This window comes from Lissotriton helveticus, chromosome 5_1, assembly GCF_964261635.1.
Source record: "Lissotriton helveticus chromosome 5_1, aLisHel1.1, whole genome shotgun sequence".
In the NCBI taxonomy this organism is placed as follows: Eukaryota; Metazoa; Chordata; class Amphibia; order Caudata; family Salamandridae; genus Lissotriton; species Lissotriton helveticus.
The window spans coordinates 1,374,732,453-1,374,748,698 of NC_136065.1; the positions used below are offsets into that span (position 1 = coordinate 1,374,732,453).

The 16,246-nt window shown below is 49.9% G+C and overlaps 1 protein-coding gene across 1 annotated transcript in view; it reads left to right on the forward strand.

Annotated features, from left to right (window-relative positions):
* Positions 1 to 16,246, forward strand: part of LOC144753631 (uncharacterized) — a 463,125-nt gene that overhangs the window by 198,850 nt on the left and 248,029 nt on the right. The window contains exon 4 of the mRNA XM_078641257.1: positions 16,110 to 16,182. Within this exon, the coding sequence (XP_078497383.1) occupies positions 16,110 to 16,182 (73 nt within the window). The remainder of the gene's footprint in view (positions 1 to 16,109; positions 16,183 to 16,246) is intronic.

Genomic DNA, 16,246 nt, shown 5'->3' on the forward strand with positions numbered 1-16,246 from the left:
GGCTGACTGTTCCTGTATTTTTAAAAAGTACCGTCTCGTCTACTTATACTCTTCTACCGATTTCAACCATAGAGTCTGGATTGGACTTGGGGCCTATGCTGGAGTTGGAACAGATGTGTCTATGTCCCCTCAACCAGCTGAGGTCTATGGCAACGTAGAAACCTCCATGGGTAGATACTGAGGGCTGTGCACTTGAGGCATTATTGTCACTTGCATCATGGCTTAGAGCATTGTTTGTTGTCAAGTTACTTGTTGTTCTTATTTCTGCCACAGTGGAGAGGGTGTGCTGATAGTAACTCAAGTAATGCCAATAGTGGTTAAAGTAGTTGGTGAGGATTTTCTTGTTCTGCTTCTCCACTTTACTGTAGATGGTGCTTTATGGTCATTAAGGTGGCTCACTGCTGCCAGCTGCAAAAAGATATGGGTACAAAACGTCAATATTATTTGACATGCACAGTTGGTTCCTCAAATAGAAATGTGTAGAAATGTGTATATAGCATTACTTTTTAAAGCATGGCTTTTTCTTAGTATGAAAACATACCTATGTATCTCTGTTACAAAGCAAATTACTTCTAGTTTGATGTGTCTTAATAACTAATTTAAAGACCTACCGTGAGAAATCCATTTAATAAAATATGGGAGGTTGTAGATGCCACATGAATATTGTTTTATAGACTATTCTAATAAACGAACTTACCGTTCGCTTTCCTAATAGTAATATGTACATATGGCAAATACAAAAGAATACATTTAGTTTTTCTGTTGAAAAATTAGTATATTTAATTATTTGATAAAACTATTTGGAAAATACTGCTCACCTTGTAGTTCAATTTCTTCTACCTCAGGGCCAACTTCAGTGGCCTCAATATGTGCTGTTTGGAGTGCTGGTTGTACTATATCCTCCCCAGGGTTGTGGCTGCAACTCTAGAGCTGTTCCACCACCGGTAGCCTGTGATTCTTGCATATGCTTACATATTAGGTCCCTAATACGAAGCCTAATCTGTTGACAATACCATTTTACATTCCACAACTGTACCATACTGACCGTATTAGCACTGCCCAGCCATAATTTTGACCTTACTTCAGCACTTGTTTTACGTAGAAGTTTGCCCAAAATTCTTGGCTCCTACTCCACCACCTGCGCAGCAAGTACTATGAGTTCCCTTTCATTACATTTGGTCTTTCTTATTCGGTGCAGGCCATGTTGTTGATTTGTATGAATTTAATTCCAAATGGGACACAAAGATGGGGGATTGAAAAGGACTGAACAATCCACATTTGCTGCTAGTTCTTTTGCAGGAGTTGGATTCTTCTCAGAAAAACCTTTTCTGTTGAAATAGATTAAGTGTATGTATGTCTTTTACCCTGCAAAGCTCCAACAAGCACTTCCAGGGCAAAAGGGTCAAGGAAATTATGTATTTCCTTTCTTTCGAACACAATGTATGCTCTCACACAGCATTTTGTGCATGAGTGATTTTACAGACTAGTAAATCCTTAAGCAATCCTTATCGGCTGATAAAACTGCATTACCTACCGTCGGTTGTCTTTATTGTCACTCTCATTCGCTTCTTTCTTAATCAATGGATTGCCTTCCTCTTGTGTTAGTTCCTACCATGGAGAACAGCCTCTTTACTATCTTTTTGATTGGCTGATTTGTATACCTCCATTGCTAACGTTTTAGTGAACTACTTTTTTCGTTTTCATTATTCATTCCACAAGAATGCATTCTCTCTCTCCCTCTCCCCCTACAGATATCCTGTTGTTTCCCTCTCACCCACTTCAACCCATTCCTCCTTTGATTCTCCCTACCAGTCGTGGTACTTGAAACATGTATCCATTTTTGCAATTTGCTGCCAGGTTGCTCCACATTCCAGTGCTTGTGCAGGTCTTAGTTGCTCTAACCCTTCCGTTCCAATCCACCCACTCCTCTGTTGCTCCACGTCTCATCATTTAATTCTTTTTTTAATGTAAATTTTTTTGGTGGTCGGGAGCTGCCATTTGCTGATGGGACACTCAGCTGTCCAAAGAGCGCTTTGTGTAAACATAATTTCATGACATCTTAAATGAGTAAATAAAAAAAAATAATAACATGGCACCTGTATCATTGTGTATGCATGCACATCCGTGGAGACGCACACGTGTGCATACTTATTTTAAATACATTTTTATTGCCATTTAAATTAAACCAACACATTCCACAATATAGTCATTGATACCGCACCCCAACTACCCCACCCCCCTCTCAACCTTCTCTACCGCAACTGCTGCTTAGGACTGATCACTGGACTTTCTCTGGGGTCAACAAAGAGGGATGATGGGATCTGGGTGCAGGCATAGCTGGCCCCAGCAGTTGAACTGTGTGTTTTGTCACCCAGCACGTCGGCACCACCATGCTCCGTCGCCCCTTACCAATCTGGGGCCCTGACCGACCACATGTCACACTCGCAGCATTCCAGTTCTGTCCAGTTTGTATCTCATGGGGGCCTAACAACTCGGCGAGGATCGACACCCAGGTCTTCAAGTCATCCGTTGGCTCATTGTCTCTCCGGCACTTTCGCATGCGACTTTCTTCAGTCTCCGCCCATTCAGTCATATGCCTCATCCATTCATTCAGTTCTGGAGGGCTAGAGTGCATCCAACATATAGCCACACTATCCTTAGCTAGCACCACCCCAGCACCAAGAACCTCTCCTACTGAGGACTTTCTTCTTGGACATTGGTATCAATCCCAACAGGCAGTGCTTAATATCCCTTGGGACTCCTCACCCGGTGGCCGAAATTAGTTAATCAACTACAGCATATCAGTACTTGTTCAGTTTGGGGCACCACCACAGCATATGTGCTAAATCTGCTCCACCGGCCGAATAGCGAGGGCATTTGGGGGCCCACCATGTGTAAATAGCGTGTGGTATCTCACATACACCTGGTGTACAACGTTGTATTGTATTTATTTAAACCTCGTACTAGCCAAGGTATTCTTCTATTCCTCATGGATGCCCTCTCACTTCTTGTCCGTGAACGGTTCACCTAGTATTTCCTCCTGGAAAACAACCTTTACAACGCAACCATTACAGCGCACTACACTGACAACGCGGGCATTACATCGCAACATCCTTTACAACGCATGACACTACAACGCAGGCATTACAACGCATGACACTACATCGCAGGCATTACAACGCATGACACAACATCGCATGTCACTACAACGCATACCATTACAACGCATACCATTGGAGTTAGAATAGTAGTTTTTAACCCCTACACTATCCATCACTTGCCCTACTGTTGCACCCCCTGGAGTTGGAATAGTAATTTCTACCCCTATACTATCCAATACTTACCTTAAATGCAATATAATGGTATGCGTTGTAAAGGTAGTATGCGATGTAATGGAATGTGTTGTAAAGGTAGTTTTTTAAAATGCGATGTAGTGTCATGCGATGTAATGGAATGCGTTATAGTGGATGTTGCGATGTGAAAACTGCATTGTAAGTGCATGTGTTGTGAATGTATGCGTTGTAACGTCATATATTCGTGCCATCTGCCCTTGACTGGTATGGCTTGAAGTGGGATATCCTTCCGCTGTACCCTATACACAAAGGATATTAACTTATGACACCCCACCATGTTAAGCAGTCACTGAAGTCTGACTCTTCAGGGGCATCTGGGAAAGACAGCCAAGTACCATGAGCCATGGTTGCTATTTTGGCAAATTGCAAGAATAGTACATGTCCCAAATTAAACGTTTCTATCACATCTGTCAGAGTAACAAATCTATCACTGGGATAGATATCTCGCAATATGTCACAGCTCCCCATTTGCCACTGATCTACTGACGGTTTTGCTATCTGTGTGAATGGGCGCAGAGTCCAGATGGATATATCCGGTGCATATGGATCTCACTGTTACACCCACTGGACCGCCCCTTCCTGTGCCCGACACACCTGCCCAGCCACGTACAGGATTGAGCCCAGTGCCACAGCCCCCAACATCGGGAACTTACGTAGAGATATCCCTCCACACATGCCGTGCAGTAACCTTTTCTCCCTATTCTCCCCTTCATCGATCCAGTGCACCGCCTGCTACAGCTGTGCAGCAAGATAGTACAGTTCCAAGCTGGGAAGTTCCAGCCCACCATGCGTCTAGGTACGTTTGAGGTCAACCAAGACTACTTTCCTCTGACCTGAAGACAGAGCAGATTGAAGAATAATTGTCTCGTTCAACAAAGTATTTTCTAGGGAATTTAAACATGGGAACCTGAAAGACGTAGAAAAAGCGTGGCAAGAGAATCATCTATACTAACACCACTTTACCCATTAAAGACAGCCGGAGGGTATTCCAGAAACTCACTGTAGACTTGAGGCCCCCTCAGCACTTTCCCAGTATTCAGGGATTTGACCGTCCTTGCCTCCCTCACTATCGTTATGCCGAGATACCTGATGCTAGTGGTCTCCCAGGGGAGCCTCAGTGCTGGACGGTCCTGCAGTGGCATCCTTCCTAGTGCACCCAGCGGGAGCAATTTAGACATGACCCAAGACTTCCCTAATTCTGCCAGGGACGCCATCATGATGAGAACCAAGTACTCTGTCCGCCGCAAATATACTAGTGCGTCATCAGCCTACAGAGAGACCACATACGTGATCTCCCCAACCTTTATCCCCCAACCTTGCAATATTGAGCACAATCTTCATGCTAGGGATGCCATCACGAATGCGAATAACAGTAGTGACATTGGGCAGCATTGCCTAGTACCCCGATATAGGGAGAAGCAATGCAACATTGTCCTGCAAATTCATACCCTAAAGTCCAAATCGCCACTACGATTTCTTCCTCAGTGATATGCGCATCCATCATTCCCTACTCTTTCTTGCAGACTGGCCATCTGCAGGCCTGTCAGATAGTTTTACCCAGTCGCTCATGTGTTTACGTCCAATGCTGCAAACACTCCTTGAAGATTGTTAGAATTGGGGGTCTCTGGTTGGCGCAAGTAGGTACTTGTGACAAGCAGGGACCCTCTCCTCTAAGTCAGGGCAAAGGATGACCCTTCAGAATTACCCTTGCTCACCCTCTAGGTGCGTGGCGTGAGCAGCCAAGGCGATTCTCCAGGCGTTAGTCAGTTAAGCATTTGTAGACACACACACAGTAAAATATACCAATCCCCCCACAAATGGACACCAGGCTGTGAGTATATAAAAATACGCTTCTTTATGTAAAATATATATATCTCTTAGGTCAGACTTATCACAAGATCAAATAACGGTTCTGTATGCCCACAGGTTGTAAATAGGCAAGCTCGCTTTTAGTTATAGTTCAAAAATACACTGTTCTTCTCTTAAGTTGTATTCCACAATAGTTCTTTCTCCTTCTGCACAGTTCTCCTAGTTCTTTGGTCGTTTCTGACCAGATTGTGCACTTTGTTACCCCTCTAGGACCTTAGGGACCCGGTCCTGCACCTTGTAGCACTTCGCGGCGCCTCTGACAGGGGCTCGGCTTGCAGCCTGCAGCTTCCCGACGCTCAGAGGATTCCAGCGGGAGGGGCTGGAGCGCGCTCGCGGAGAGGCGCTGCAGGCAGGCACACAGAGCAGAGCGGTGCGAGTCTGGTGAAAGGAACGGCTCGCACCGCGGGGGGACAAGTCCAGTACCTTGGTCACTTGAAGGCAGGAGCAGTCAGCAAGGGGAAAAACAAACGTTGCGGGCCCCGAGCCCGTTGACGGTCTCGGTGGCGGCTTTCCTCCGGGGACAAAGGCAAGGTGCCCAGCGGCTCAGGCAGAGCGAGGCTGGCACCCGAGGCGTCCGTCCAGTTCGGAGGTCTGTCCCCTGGGTCTGTTTGCGTCCGGTGGGGATTTCTGGCGGGAGGGTGAGGCACCGCAGCGGGCCCTCTTAGGCGGTCGACACAGCGATCCCCTCAGCGGGGGAAGAGCGGCTCAACGGAGCGGAGCTCTTCCTCGGCGGGGACGAGGAGACACAGTCGGTCACGGCCTCAGGGAGGGGCTGGGGGGCACCACAGCAGTGAGCCTTCCAGGCGGTCAACACAGCGATCTCCTCAGCGGGGGGAGAGCGGCTCAACGGAGCGGAGCTCTTCCTCGGCGGGGACGAGGAGACACAGTCGGTCACGGCCTCAGAGAGGGGCTGGGGGGCACCAAAGTCACAGCTCCGGCAGTAGTAGATATCCCGGTTAATCACCGGCAGACGAGCAGAGGCAGGTTGAGCCAGATGGTCCTGTGGCTCAGGTCAGGGGGCAAGCTCAGTCAAGCCCTTGGAGAATGTTTAAGCACAAAGCAGCAAAGTCTTTTCTCATCAAGTCTTTTCCTCTCCTTTCTCAGCAAGGCAAGCAGCAGGCCAGTTCTCCCAGCGTCTCTTCTCCTTCTAGTCGGGCAGAGGTCCTTCGTGGTGAAACAGGATTCTAATTTACAAGGAGCAGGGCTCCTACTTTTATACACAGTTTCTTTTGTTCTCACTGGCCAGGGGGGCCTCTGCATAACTGCTTCAGTCTCTGAGTACTTGTTGTGGGTACTTATGACTTCTGTATTCAGTGTGAGGGCAGGCACATCAGCCGCTCCCCAGGGGGGCGGAGCCGGCATTGAGAGGGCAGGAGTGGCCTGAGTACTTTGTTGACAAGCTTCGGTCCTTCCTGGGCCAGGTGCAGGCTGAGTCATCAGTCGCTCCCCAGGAGGGCGGAGCCAGCATTGTGGAGGCAGAGCACAGCCTGATGCATCATTCAGGGGAAACTCCCACCACCCATTAAGGGGTCCTCCTGCTAATCACTACCTGTCAACTCCCAGCCCTGTCACTCACACACACCAGACAGTCAGATCCACATCCAAGCAGAGGCGGGCTGAAATGGTTAGGCAAGCAAATGCTAACTTTCTAAAAGTAGCATTTGCAAACACAGGATATTAAAATAAACTTTACTAAAAGAAGTATTTTATTATTCTGAGTTCAGGCATACTAAACATTAATTTCTACCATGTTCCCTGAGCCTGCTGGGATTATAGAGTGTAATAATTCCAGCAGCCCATCTGGCCTAGAAGGGAACTGGTAGCCTTACAATAGTGAAAAACGAATTTGGCAGTAATTCACTATTAGAACATGCCACACACATCAGGGCATGTTCTACCTTATACGTACAATGCACCCTGCCCTCAGGCCTACCATAGGGGTGACTAATATGAAGTTAAGGGAAGGTTTAGGGGCTGGCAAGTGTGTGCACTTGCCCAGCCAGCATGACAGTACCAGACTGCACGCAGGTTCTGCAATGGCAGACCCTAGACACATTTTAAGGCTGCTTCTGTGGGTGGCGCAATCAGCGCTGCAGGCCCACTAGCAGTATTGGCATTCACAAGCCCTGGCACTCCTGGTGCACTTTACTAGGGACTGACAGTAAATCCAATGAACCAATCATGGACATCAATCACATATATACTTTTCACAGGGAGAGCATATGCACTTTAGCACTGGTCAGCAGTGGTAAAAGTGCCCAGAGTCATTAAACCAACAAAAACAGGTCAGAGAGAGTATTGGAGGAAGGCAAAAAGTTCAGGGATGACCCTGCCAAGAAGGCCAGGTCCAACACAACCCCCTTCCAGCCAAAACGCAGGGTAGACCAATCACCACCGTGATGGGCTTCCCTGCTTTGGGCGATAGAACCTGGACCTGGCCCGCAACAGCAGGGGCACATTCCAGTTCTACGCCAATCTGAACCTATTTCAAATCCTCTGTCCATACTCTCAGGGTCCACCAAGCCAATCCCTGGGGCACCCTTTTCTTCCTCTGTGGACACCACCTGTGCAGCCTCTAACCTTAACTGGCTCACAGGTGTGTCCCAACAGGCAGTCATCAAATCACAGTGGCCACTGACGGTAGTCAGGGCTGAGACCCAGGCCTCATGCCTCTTAGGGCTCTCAAACCTCTGTGGCCTCAGAGAGCGGGGGGCAGTAGCCCCAGGTGCTTGGCACCCTTTGTCCACTCTCCCTCCTGTCAGGTCAGGTATGCCATCCTGGCACTGACTCACCAGCCCCAGGCCTGTACCTGGCTGCTGGACCAAAGACTGGGGTGGGCTCTCCCACAACCGGTCCTCCTCCTTGGGGCTCTGCACCCTCCCACCTGGAGTGGTACCCCCTTCCAGAATTGTCAGGGCACCTGTGGCAGGTGATCTGCACAATTCTCCCACCAGTTCAGGGGTGCTATCCTGCAACTGGGGCACCAGGTCAGGGGGGACACCCTGCACCTGGCCCTTAAACCTAGGGTCTAAACCCTCAAGTCGCACCGGGGTCAGAGGCGAGGACTCCCTCCCTCTGCACCCCCTTCCAGAGTACTGCCCACTCCCAACTGGAGTGGTACCCCTAGAAGGGACATGGGCCAGGACACTGATTACAGTGGTCCCACCCTCCAGGTCAGACAACACCTGAACCTGACTCTCCAACTCAGGGACCCAACCCTGCAGTTGAACACTTGCCTGGCGCACCAGGACTTCCCGGGGAGCACGCATGCCCCCCCTGAGGGTGGCACATAGCTCATGTGCCGTGCGACAGTCTACCTGGCGCAGATCTCCCAACCCCTGTCCCTCTGACAGTGTGGGAAGATCCCCCAGGACAGAAGTGGTGTCCCCCTGGTCATTCACTGGGGACGCAGCCCTGCTGGCTGGCCCCTGACCCAATGGTTCTTCCACTGGGGACTCTTTTCCCCTCTCGCCCCTCTTTCTGGACTTCTGCACCCTCCCAACTGGAGTGGTACTGCCAGTCACCAGAACTACTGGAGCCCTGTTTACAGAGCCTCCACGTTCTCTAGCCACTGGGGGATCCCCCTTAAAGGGTGACTCATCCGGACAGCCTAGGCTCCCCACCTGGTGTTCCCTTAAAGAACCATCCAGGCTCCGAGACTGAGGTTGGGCACTACCGGGACAACACCCATTCTCACTCCTTCCCCTTAAGGACAGGACGTGAGGCCCTACACCCCTCTCACTGCTACAGGACCTAGCTGGGCTACTCTGCGCCACTTCCACCACTCTGGGCTGGAAGATACCTGAGCCACTCCCCACAGGAACACACCCCAATGCCTCTCCAGACCCTCTGGAATCCACCACAAGGTCTGCCTCCAATGTGAGCTCCCTGGGGTCAGAGAACTCACTCTCAAACAGGTGTTGGCATAGCTCTGGAAAACTGGGACTTAAAGTATGCTCTCCCACAATTGGATTACACAGCCCCTTAGCAGGGTTAACCAAACTATCCTTCACCTCACCATCCAGCGCCTCACACACATACTCCACACCATTCTTCTGAGACTGGCCAGACAGTAGCGGACTGTCTCTGTCACGCAACCCACACTCTTCTGGGCGGTCCTTACACTCACCCACCAGGACCTCAACCATGGGGGAATCCCTCCCACCACTAGGACCATGAACTCCTACGCCAGCCACCCTATTCCCTTCAGGGACGCTGCGCACTACTGGAGCTACCTCATGCCCTTGAACCTCCTGGTGTATGTTAACCCCCTCCAAGTCAGGTGCCATATCTCTAGGTGCGCGCGCTATGCTGTCAGCACTAGATACCTGAATGTTGCTGCCACCATCTGAGCTGGACTCCACCTCCAACTCAGCAAAGCTCAATCTGCGAGCTACACAAATCTCTGGATGTTGGGCGGAAGCCCTCCTGGCTTCAAGCTCCAAATCAAGTTCTTTCATCCTAAAGTAGTGATCTCTTTGGCGTTTTAGCGCCTCCATGGCTAATTTTTGGCTTTCCATTGCCAATTTATGCTTGTCCATTTCCATTTGTCCTTTTAATTTCGCCATCTCTATTTCATGCGCCCTGGTTGCTGCCTTGTCTGCCAACTCCTCTGGCGACAAGCATCTGGTTGCTGCCTTTTCCATCCTCACTGAACCAGGCATGACGTTTCACAAGCACATGGAGATCTCCCAGCAAAATTATAAAAATGGAAACCTGTGGCTACGTTATAGATCTGCTCTCACTATGTGGTGATCAGTAATTCACTGTATGTAAACTACAAATGCAAATTCGCAAATCCTCACCGCTGCGACCAATGTTAGAATTGGGGGTCTCTGGTTGGCGCAAGTAGGTACTTGTGACAAGCAGGGACCCTCTCCTCTAAGTCAGGGCAAAGGATGACCCTTCAGAATTACCCTTGCTCACCCTCTAGGTGCGTGGCGTGAGCAGCCAAGGCGATTCTCCAGGCGTTAGTCAGTTAAGCATTTGTAGACACACACACAGTAAAATATACCAATCCCCCCACAAATGGACACCAGGCTGTGAGTATATAAAAATACGCTTCTTTATGTAAAATATATATATCTCTTAGGTCAGACTTATCACAAGATCAAATAACGGTTCTGTATGCCCACAGGTTGTAAATAGGCAAGCTCGCTTTTAGTTATAGTTCAAAAATACACTGTTCTTCTCTTAAGTTGTATTCCACAATAGTTCTTTCTCCTTCTGCACAGTTCTCCTAGTTCTTTGGTCGTTTCTGACCAGATTGTGCACTTTGTTACCCCTCTAGGACCTTAGGGACCCGGTCCTGCACCTTGTAGCACTTCGCGGCGCCTCTGACAGGGGCTCGGCTTGCAGCCTGCAGCTTCCCGACGCTCAGAGGATTCCAGCGGGAGGGGCTGGAGCGCGCTCGCGGAGAGGCGCTGCAGGCAGGCACACAGAGCAGAGCGGTGCGAGTCTGGTGAAAGGAACGGCTCGCACCGCGGGGGGACAAGTCCAGTACCTTGGTCACTTGAAGGCAGGAGCAGTCAGCAAGGGGAAAAACAAACGTTGCGGGCCCCGAGCCCGTTGACGGTCTCGGTGGCGGCTTTCCTCCGGGGACAAAGGCAAGGTGCCCAGCGGCTCAGGCAGAGCGAGGCTGGCACCCGAGGCGTCCGTCCAGTTCGGAGGTCTGTCCCCTGGGTCTGTTTGCGTCCGGTGGGGATTTCTGGCGGGAGGGTGAGGCACCGCAGCGGGCCCTCTTAGGCGGTCGACACAGCGATCCCCTCAGCGGGGGAAGAGCGGCTCAACGGAGCGGAGCTCTTCCTCGGCGGGGACGAGGAGACACAGTCGGTCACGGCCTCAGGGAGGGGCTGGGGGGCACCACAGCAGTGAGCCTTCCAGGCGGTCAACACAGCGATCTCCTCAGCGGGGGGAGAGCGGCTCAACGGAGCGGAGCTCTTCCTCGGCGGGGACGAGGAGACACAGTCGGTCACGGCCTCAGAGAGGGGCTGGGGGGCACCAAAGTCACAGCTCCGGCAGTAGTAGATATCCCGGTTAATCACCGGCAGACGAGCAGAGGCAGGTTGAGCCAGATGGTCCTGTGGCTCAGGTCAGGGGGCAAGCTCAGTCAAGCCCTTGGAGAATGTTTAAGCACAAAGCAGCAAAGTCTTTTCTCATCAAGTCTTTTCCTCTCCTTTCTCAGCAAGGCAAGCAGCAGGCCAGTTCTCCCAGCGTCTCTTCTCCTTCTAGTCGGGCAGAGGTCCTTCGTGGTGAAACAGGATTCTAATTTACAAGGAGCAGGGCTCCTACTTTTATACACAGTTTCTTTTGTTCTCACTGGCCAGGGGGGCCTCTGCATAACTGCTTCAGTCTCTGAGTACTTGTTGTGGGTACTTATGACTTCTGTATTCAGTGTGAGGGCAGGCACATCAGCCGCTCCCCAGGGGGGCGGAGCCGGCATTGAGAGGGCAGGAGTGGCCTGAGTACTTTGTTGACAAGCTTCGGTCCTTCCTGGGCCAGGTGCAGGCTGAGTCATCAGTCGCTCCCCAGGAGGGCGGAGCCAGCATTGTGGAGGCAGAGCACAGCCTGATGCATCATTCAGGGGAAACTCCCACCACCCATTAAGGGGTCCTCCTGCTAATCACTACCTGTCAACTCCCAGCCCTGTCACTCACACACACCAGACAGTCAGATCCACATCCAAGCAGAGGCGGGCTGAAATGGTTAGGCAAGCAAATGCTAACTTTCTAAAAGTAGCATTTGCAAACACAGGATATTAAAATAAACTTTACTAAAAGAAGTATTTTATTATTCTGAGTTCAGGCATACTAAACATTAATTTCTACCATGTTCCCTGAGCCTGCTGGGATTATAGAGTGTAATAATTCCAGCAGCCCATCTGGCCTAGAAGGGAACTGGTAGCCTTACAATAGTGAAAAACGAATTTGGCAGTAATTCACTATTAGAACATGCCACACACATCAGGGCATGTTCTACCTTATACGTACAATGCACCCTGCCCTCAGGCCTACCATAGGGGTGACTAATATGAAGTTAAGGGAAGGTTTAGGGGCTGGCAAGTGTGTGCACTTGCCCAGCCAGCATGACAGTACCAGACTGCACGCAGGTTCTGCAATGGCAGACCCTAGACACATTTTAAGGCTGCTTCTGTGGGTGGCGCAATCAGCGCTGCAGGCCCACTAGCAGTATTGGCATTCACAAGCCCTGGCACTCCTGGTGCACTTTACTAGGGACTGACAGTAAATCCAATGAACCAATCATGGACATCAATCACATATATACTTTTCACAGGGAGAGCATATGCACTTTAGCACTGGTCAGCAGTGGTAAAAGTGCCCAGAGTCATTAAACCAACAAAAACAGGTCAGAGAGAGTATTGGAGGAAGGCAAAAAGTTCAGGGATGACCCTGCCAAGAAGGCCAGGTCCAACAAAGATGTGTGGCAAAGACCTCAGTGATGTCCTGCTGTGAGTGCACCTCCTTTCCCTGCAAATCCCACACCCAACCATGGGCGTCTCACTACAGAGAAGTATAGCCAGCATCCTACCCCTCTGTACCCTTCTGCATACAGTCTCTGTCTATAGTTGGTGCACGCAACCTTGTACAACCTGTCCCATGTCTCCAGTATTTCCCTTTTTGACTCCTTCCATTCCATCAACCGCTGCGGCTCCACAGCCAAATACTCCTCCAGGACACCCAGTCTCTTCTCCTGCACATTCAGCATTTGCGTTAGCTGAATTTTTACACATCGTCTTCATGCACTCCCCCATTGGAACACCTTCATAGCGACCCCCTCTGGGGCCCTTGCATTTGTGCTTTCCCAGTTTTCCTCAAAGTAGTGGTCCAGTACCTCAGATACAGTGTGTGCAAAAATTCGGTCTGTTAAGGCCTCCACCTGCAGCCACCAGAGTGGCTCCCCAGGGGCCCTCCTACCCATTTTGTATGGGAACAACATGGGGGAATGATCTGACAAGTAGTGTGCTAGAATTGAAATATTGTCCGCATACTGAACTAAGCTACCAGACATCAGGCAATTATCTAGGTGACTGTGCGTGTTGCTGGTGTAAAACATGAATAGGTACAGCTCTGTGGGTGATGCATCTTCCATGCATCTGCTAGTCTTCCTATGACTTCCTGTAGTGCCAGTGTAATAGGTGGCTTTGTATCTGCCATAGAGAGGACATGGTCCAACGTGCCATCAAGCACACAATTTAATCCCCAGTGACTATCACCTCTGGACCCAGATATTTGTTTGTCACCCTCAATACACTGCCATACACGTTGGCATCATCCACATTAGGGGCATAGACATTTACCATGCAAATAGCCCTGGTGTCTAGCATTCCTGACACAATGACATAACTTCCTTCCTTGTTAACAATCACCCCTTTAGCCAAATATCGGATCCCTGGTGCCACCCAGATCAGTGCCCCTAGCATAACTGAAGCAGAAGTTCACGAATACCTGTCCTCTCCATCTTCTTTGCAACTGGCTAATGCAGTCCCCTCAGGTGTGTGTGTCTCCTGTAGGTAGGCCAATGAGATCCCATATCGCCTCAGGTACAAATGCACCCTCAGTCTCTTAGTGTGCTGCTCCAATACACACACTTTCCATGGAAGGAACTTCCACTCTAAGTGCATTGTCCCCTATGTTGTACTCGCTTCCCCCCGTTTGCACCCTCTCTACCCTCATCCACTCCAGTCCTAGTTTCAGATTACTTTTCTGCACACTGTAGAGCAACCCTAAAACACTAAACCCAAGCACAAACGTCAACATGAACTCCTTACATACCACCCCCCAAAGGCAGTGAGCCCGAACAACTCCAGCCCATAATATCCAGGCCAACACTAAGCAACCACCGCCTCGGCCACCCCTTGGAAGCTATAGCCTCAACCTCCCTAATTGCTTCACTTTGAGGGCCCAGCATCCCACGGAGACAGCAGGTCCAACAGCACTCAAATCATGCCTATGGGACTGCAGCCTTCCATAGCTCACCGTCAAATGTATTCAAAGGCTCCCAATCATATTTAACAAGTGAATACCACATAGGAAGTCCCCCCGCCCTTTAACATTAACACATAATCAACAACTCCTCAGTGCAGGAACGGACCCCAAAGTCCAGGGTGACACACACTGACCCGTGTGTCTCCGTCTCCTCCACCGTTGTCGCTAGCCCCAGTCTGTGCTGTCGCTCAGGGAGTCACGATCCATGCTGTGGGTCATGAATGATTCACAAGTTTCAAGGACACAGTTTGAATCCTCTAGAGTTCTGTCTGGACAGACCAAGATCACCCCCAATAGCCTGGTCCCAGGCCTCAGAGCCTGCAGAATGGCTGCATGAGTGTGTTAACCAGCAGCTGACACCACTACCATTGTTTCTACTGATTGAAGGTCGCTTCTCTTTCACTCCTACTAGTGTATCGAGCCAGTAGCCAGTCTAACCTGGGGTGACAAAAAAGACTTTTTGCACCCTAAGTTTCTCAGAGAATATTAGGCTGTACCAGAGGTCCAGCTTCTGCATTCTCTTCAATTCGGCAGAAAGTCCCTGCATAGTTTCGGTACCTTACGCATGTAATCCGGGAAGACCATGATATTCCTCCCCTTGTGCAGTGGTGCTCCATGTACCTGGACATGGTGCAAGAGTGCGTCACGGTCCCAGAAATTAATAAGCCCGGCAATAATGGGGAGGGTGGTGCTCCCAGCCTGGGCACTGCTGCCCACGCTCGGTGGGCCAGCTCTATTGCGAAGAACTTAGAGAGCTCCCTTGGTTTCAATCAGCGGCAACTCCTCCATTATGGCAGAGGAGCGTCGCCCCGCCTACTGTGAGTGCAGCAGGCACACACATTAATAAAAGGGTAATATATACCATTTTATTAATGTGACCAAGGCTCGGGCTGTTGCAGCGCGATGGCAGGGGGTGAGGCTGATCAGTGCGATTGCACTAGTTATTCAGCCCCCTGCCATTGTGCAGGTCAGATTGTCTGGCTGCCTAAAGCAGACCAATCTGACCTACGCACTTCAGAGCCTTCAATCCCAAGGCTGAGAAACAGCTGAGGGACTGCAGCTTTAGGCCCCCAGCCTCAAAATGAGTGCTTCGTCAGCCTGCTCCAGCCAATCTGGTTTTGCGTTGTACTAGGACGGAAGTCCTTCTCTTTCTACCTGAGTCAGCCGAGGAGAGCACCGGGAGGAAGGAGATTGCAACCAGAGCCTGCGGCAGTGAGGAAACAGAAATGAGCATCGGGCAGCAGGTAAGTCGTTTGTATTTTTTTAATGTGTATTGTCTGTTTCCCGCCCACTTCTACCCCCTTCCCGTCGTCGTCCCGACCCACGCCGCCTGCCACTCTCCCACACTGTTTCAAGATGTTCATGATCCAGTCTTCCAAGAACACTTCAAAAGATGGTCCTTCTGCATGCTTTGGGAAGCCAATAAATCTCAGGTTATTCCTTTGGGAGCTCACCTCCACATCCTCGATCCACTCCTACATTTGGGCAGAGTTTGACTGGAGTGTAATCACCTTCTTCCTGAGCCTGTAATTTTGGAATGGATTGGTTAATTAACGTGCTTTTTTAATCAGACCCCAAGGCATTTGCCGATTACTTTTTCGAACATTTCAATACTCTTCTTATTAAACTAATAAATGGCGAAATATTGCAGCACATGTTTATCAATGCTCAATAAAAGCTCGGCCTATATACTAAGGCAGTTTTTATTCTCTCACTTGTCCACTTGAATTCATCGGCACTTCCCATGTTGACAGTTTCTTACTGAATATCTTCAAGCTTCTCAGCATTAGTGTCTCATTCTAGTACTGCACAGACACAAGCACTCAAGTCTCGCCATGACATTGCCCAATGAATAATTTATGGAATCTGATTTTTCCCATAGATGACAGCTTTGAAGACCAGCTTGTAAACTCCTCCACCGAGCTGTCCATCTTAGAGAGGCTGGGCCTCAACAGGTATGGTATGTCCTAACCTCTTCTCTGGTGAGGGTGTACATCATTGAAATCATTGTGAAAAGCG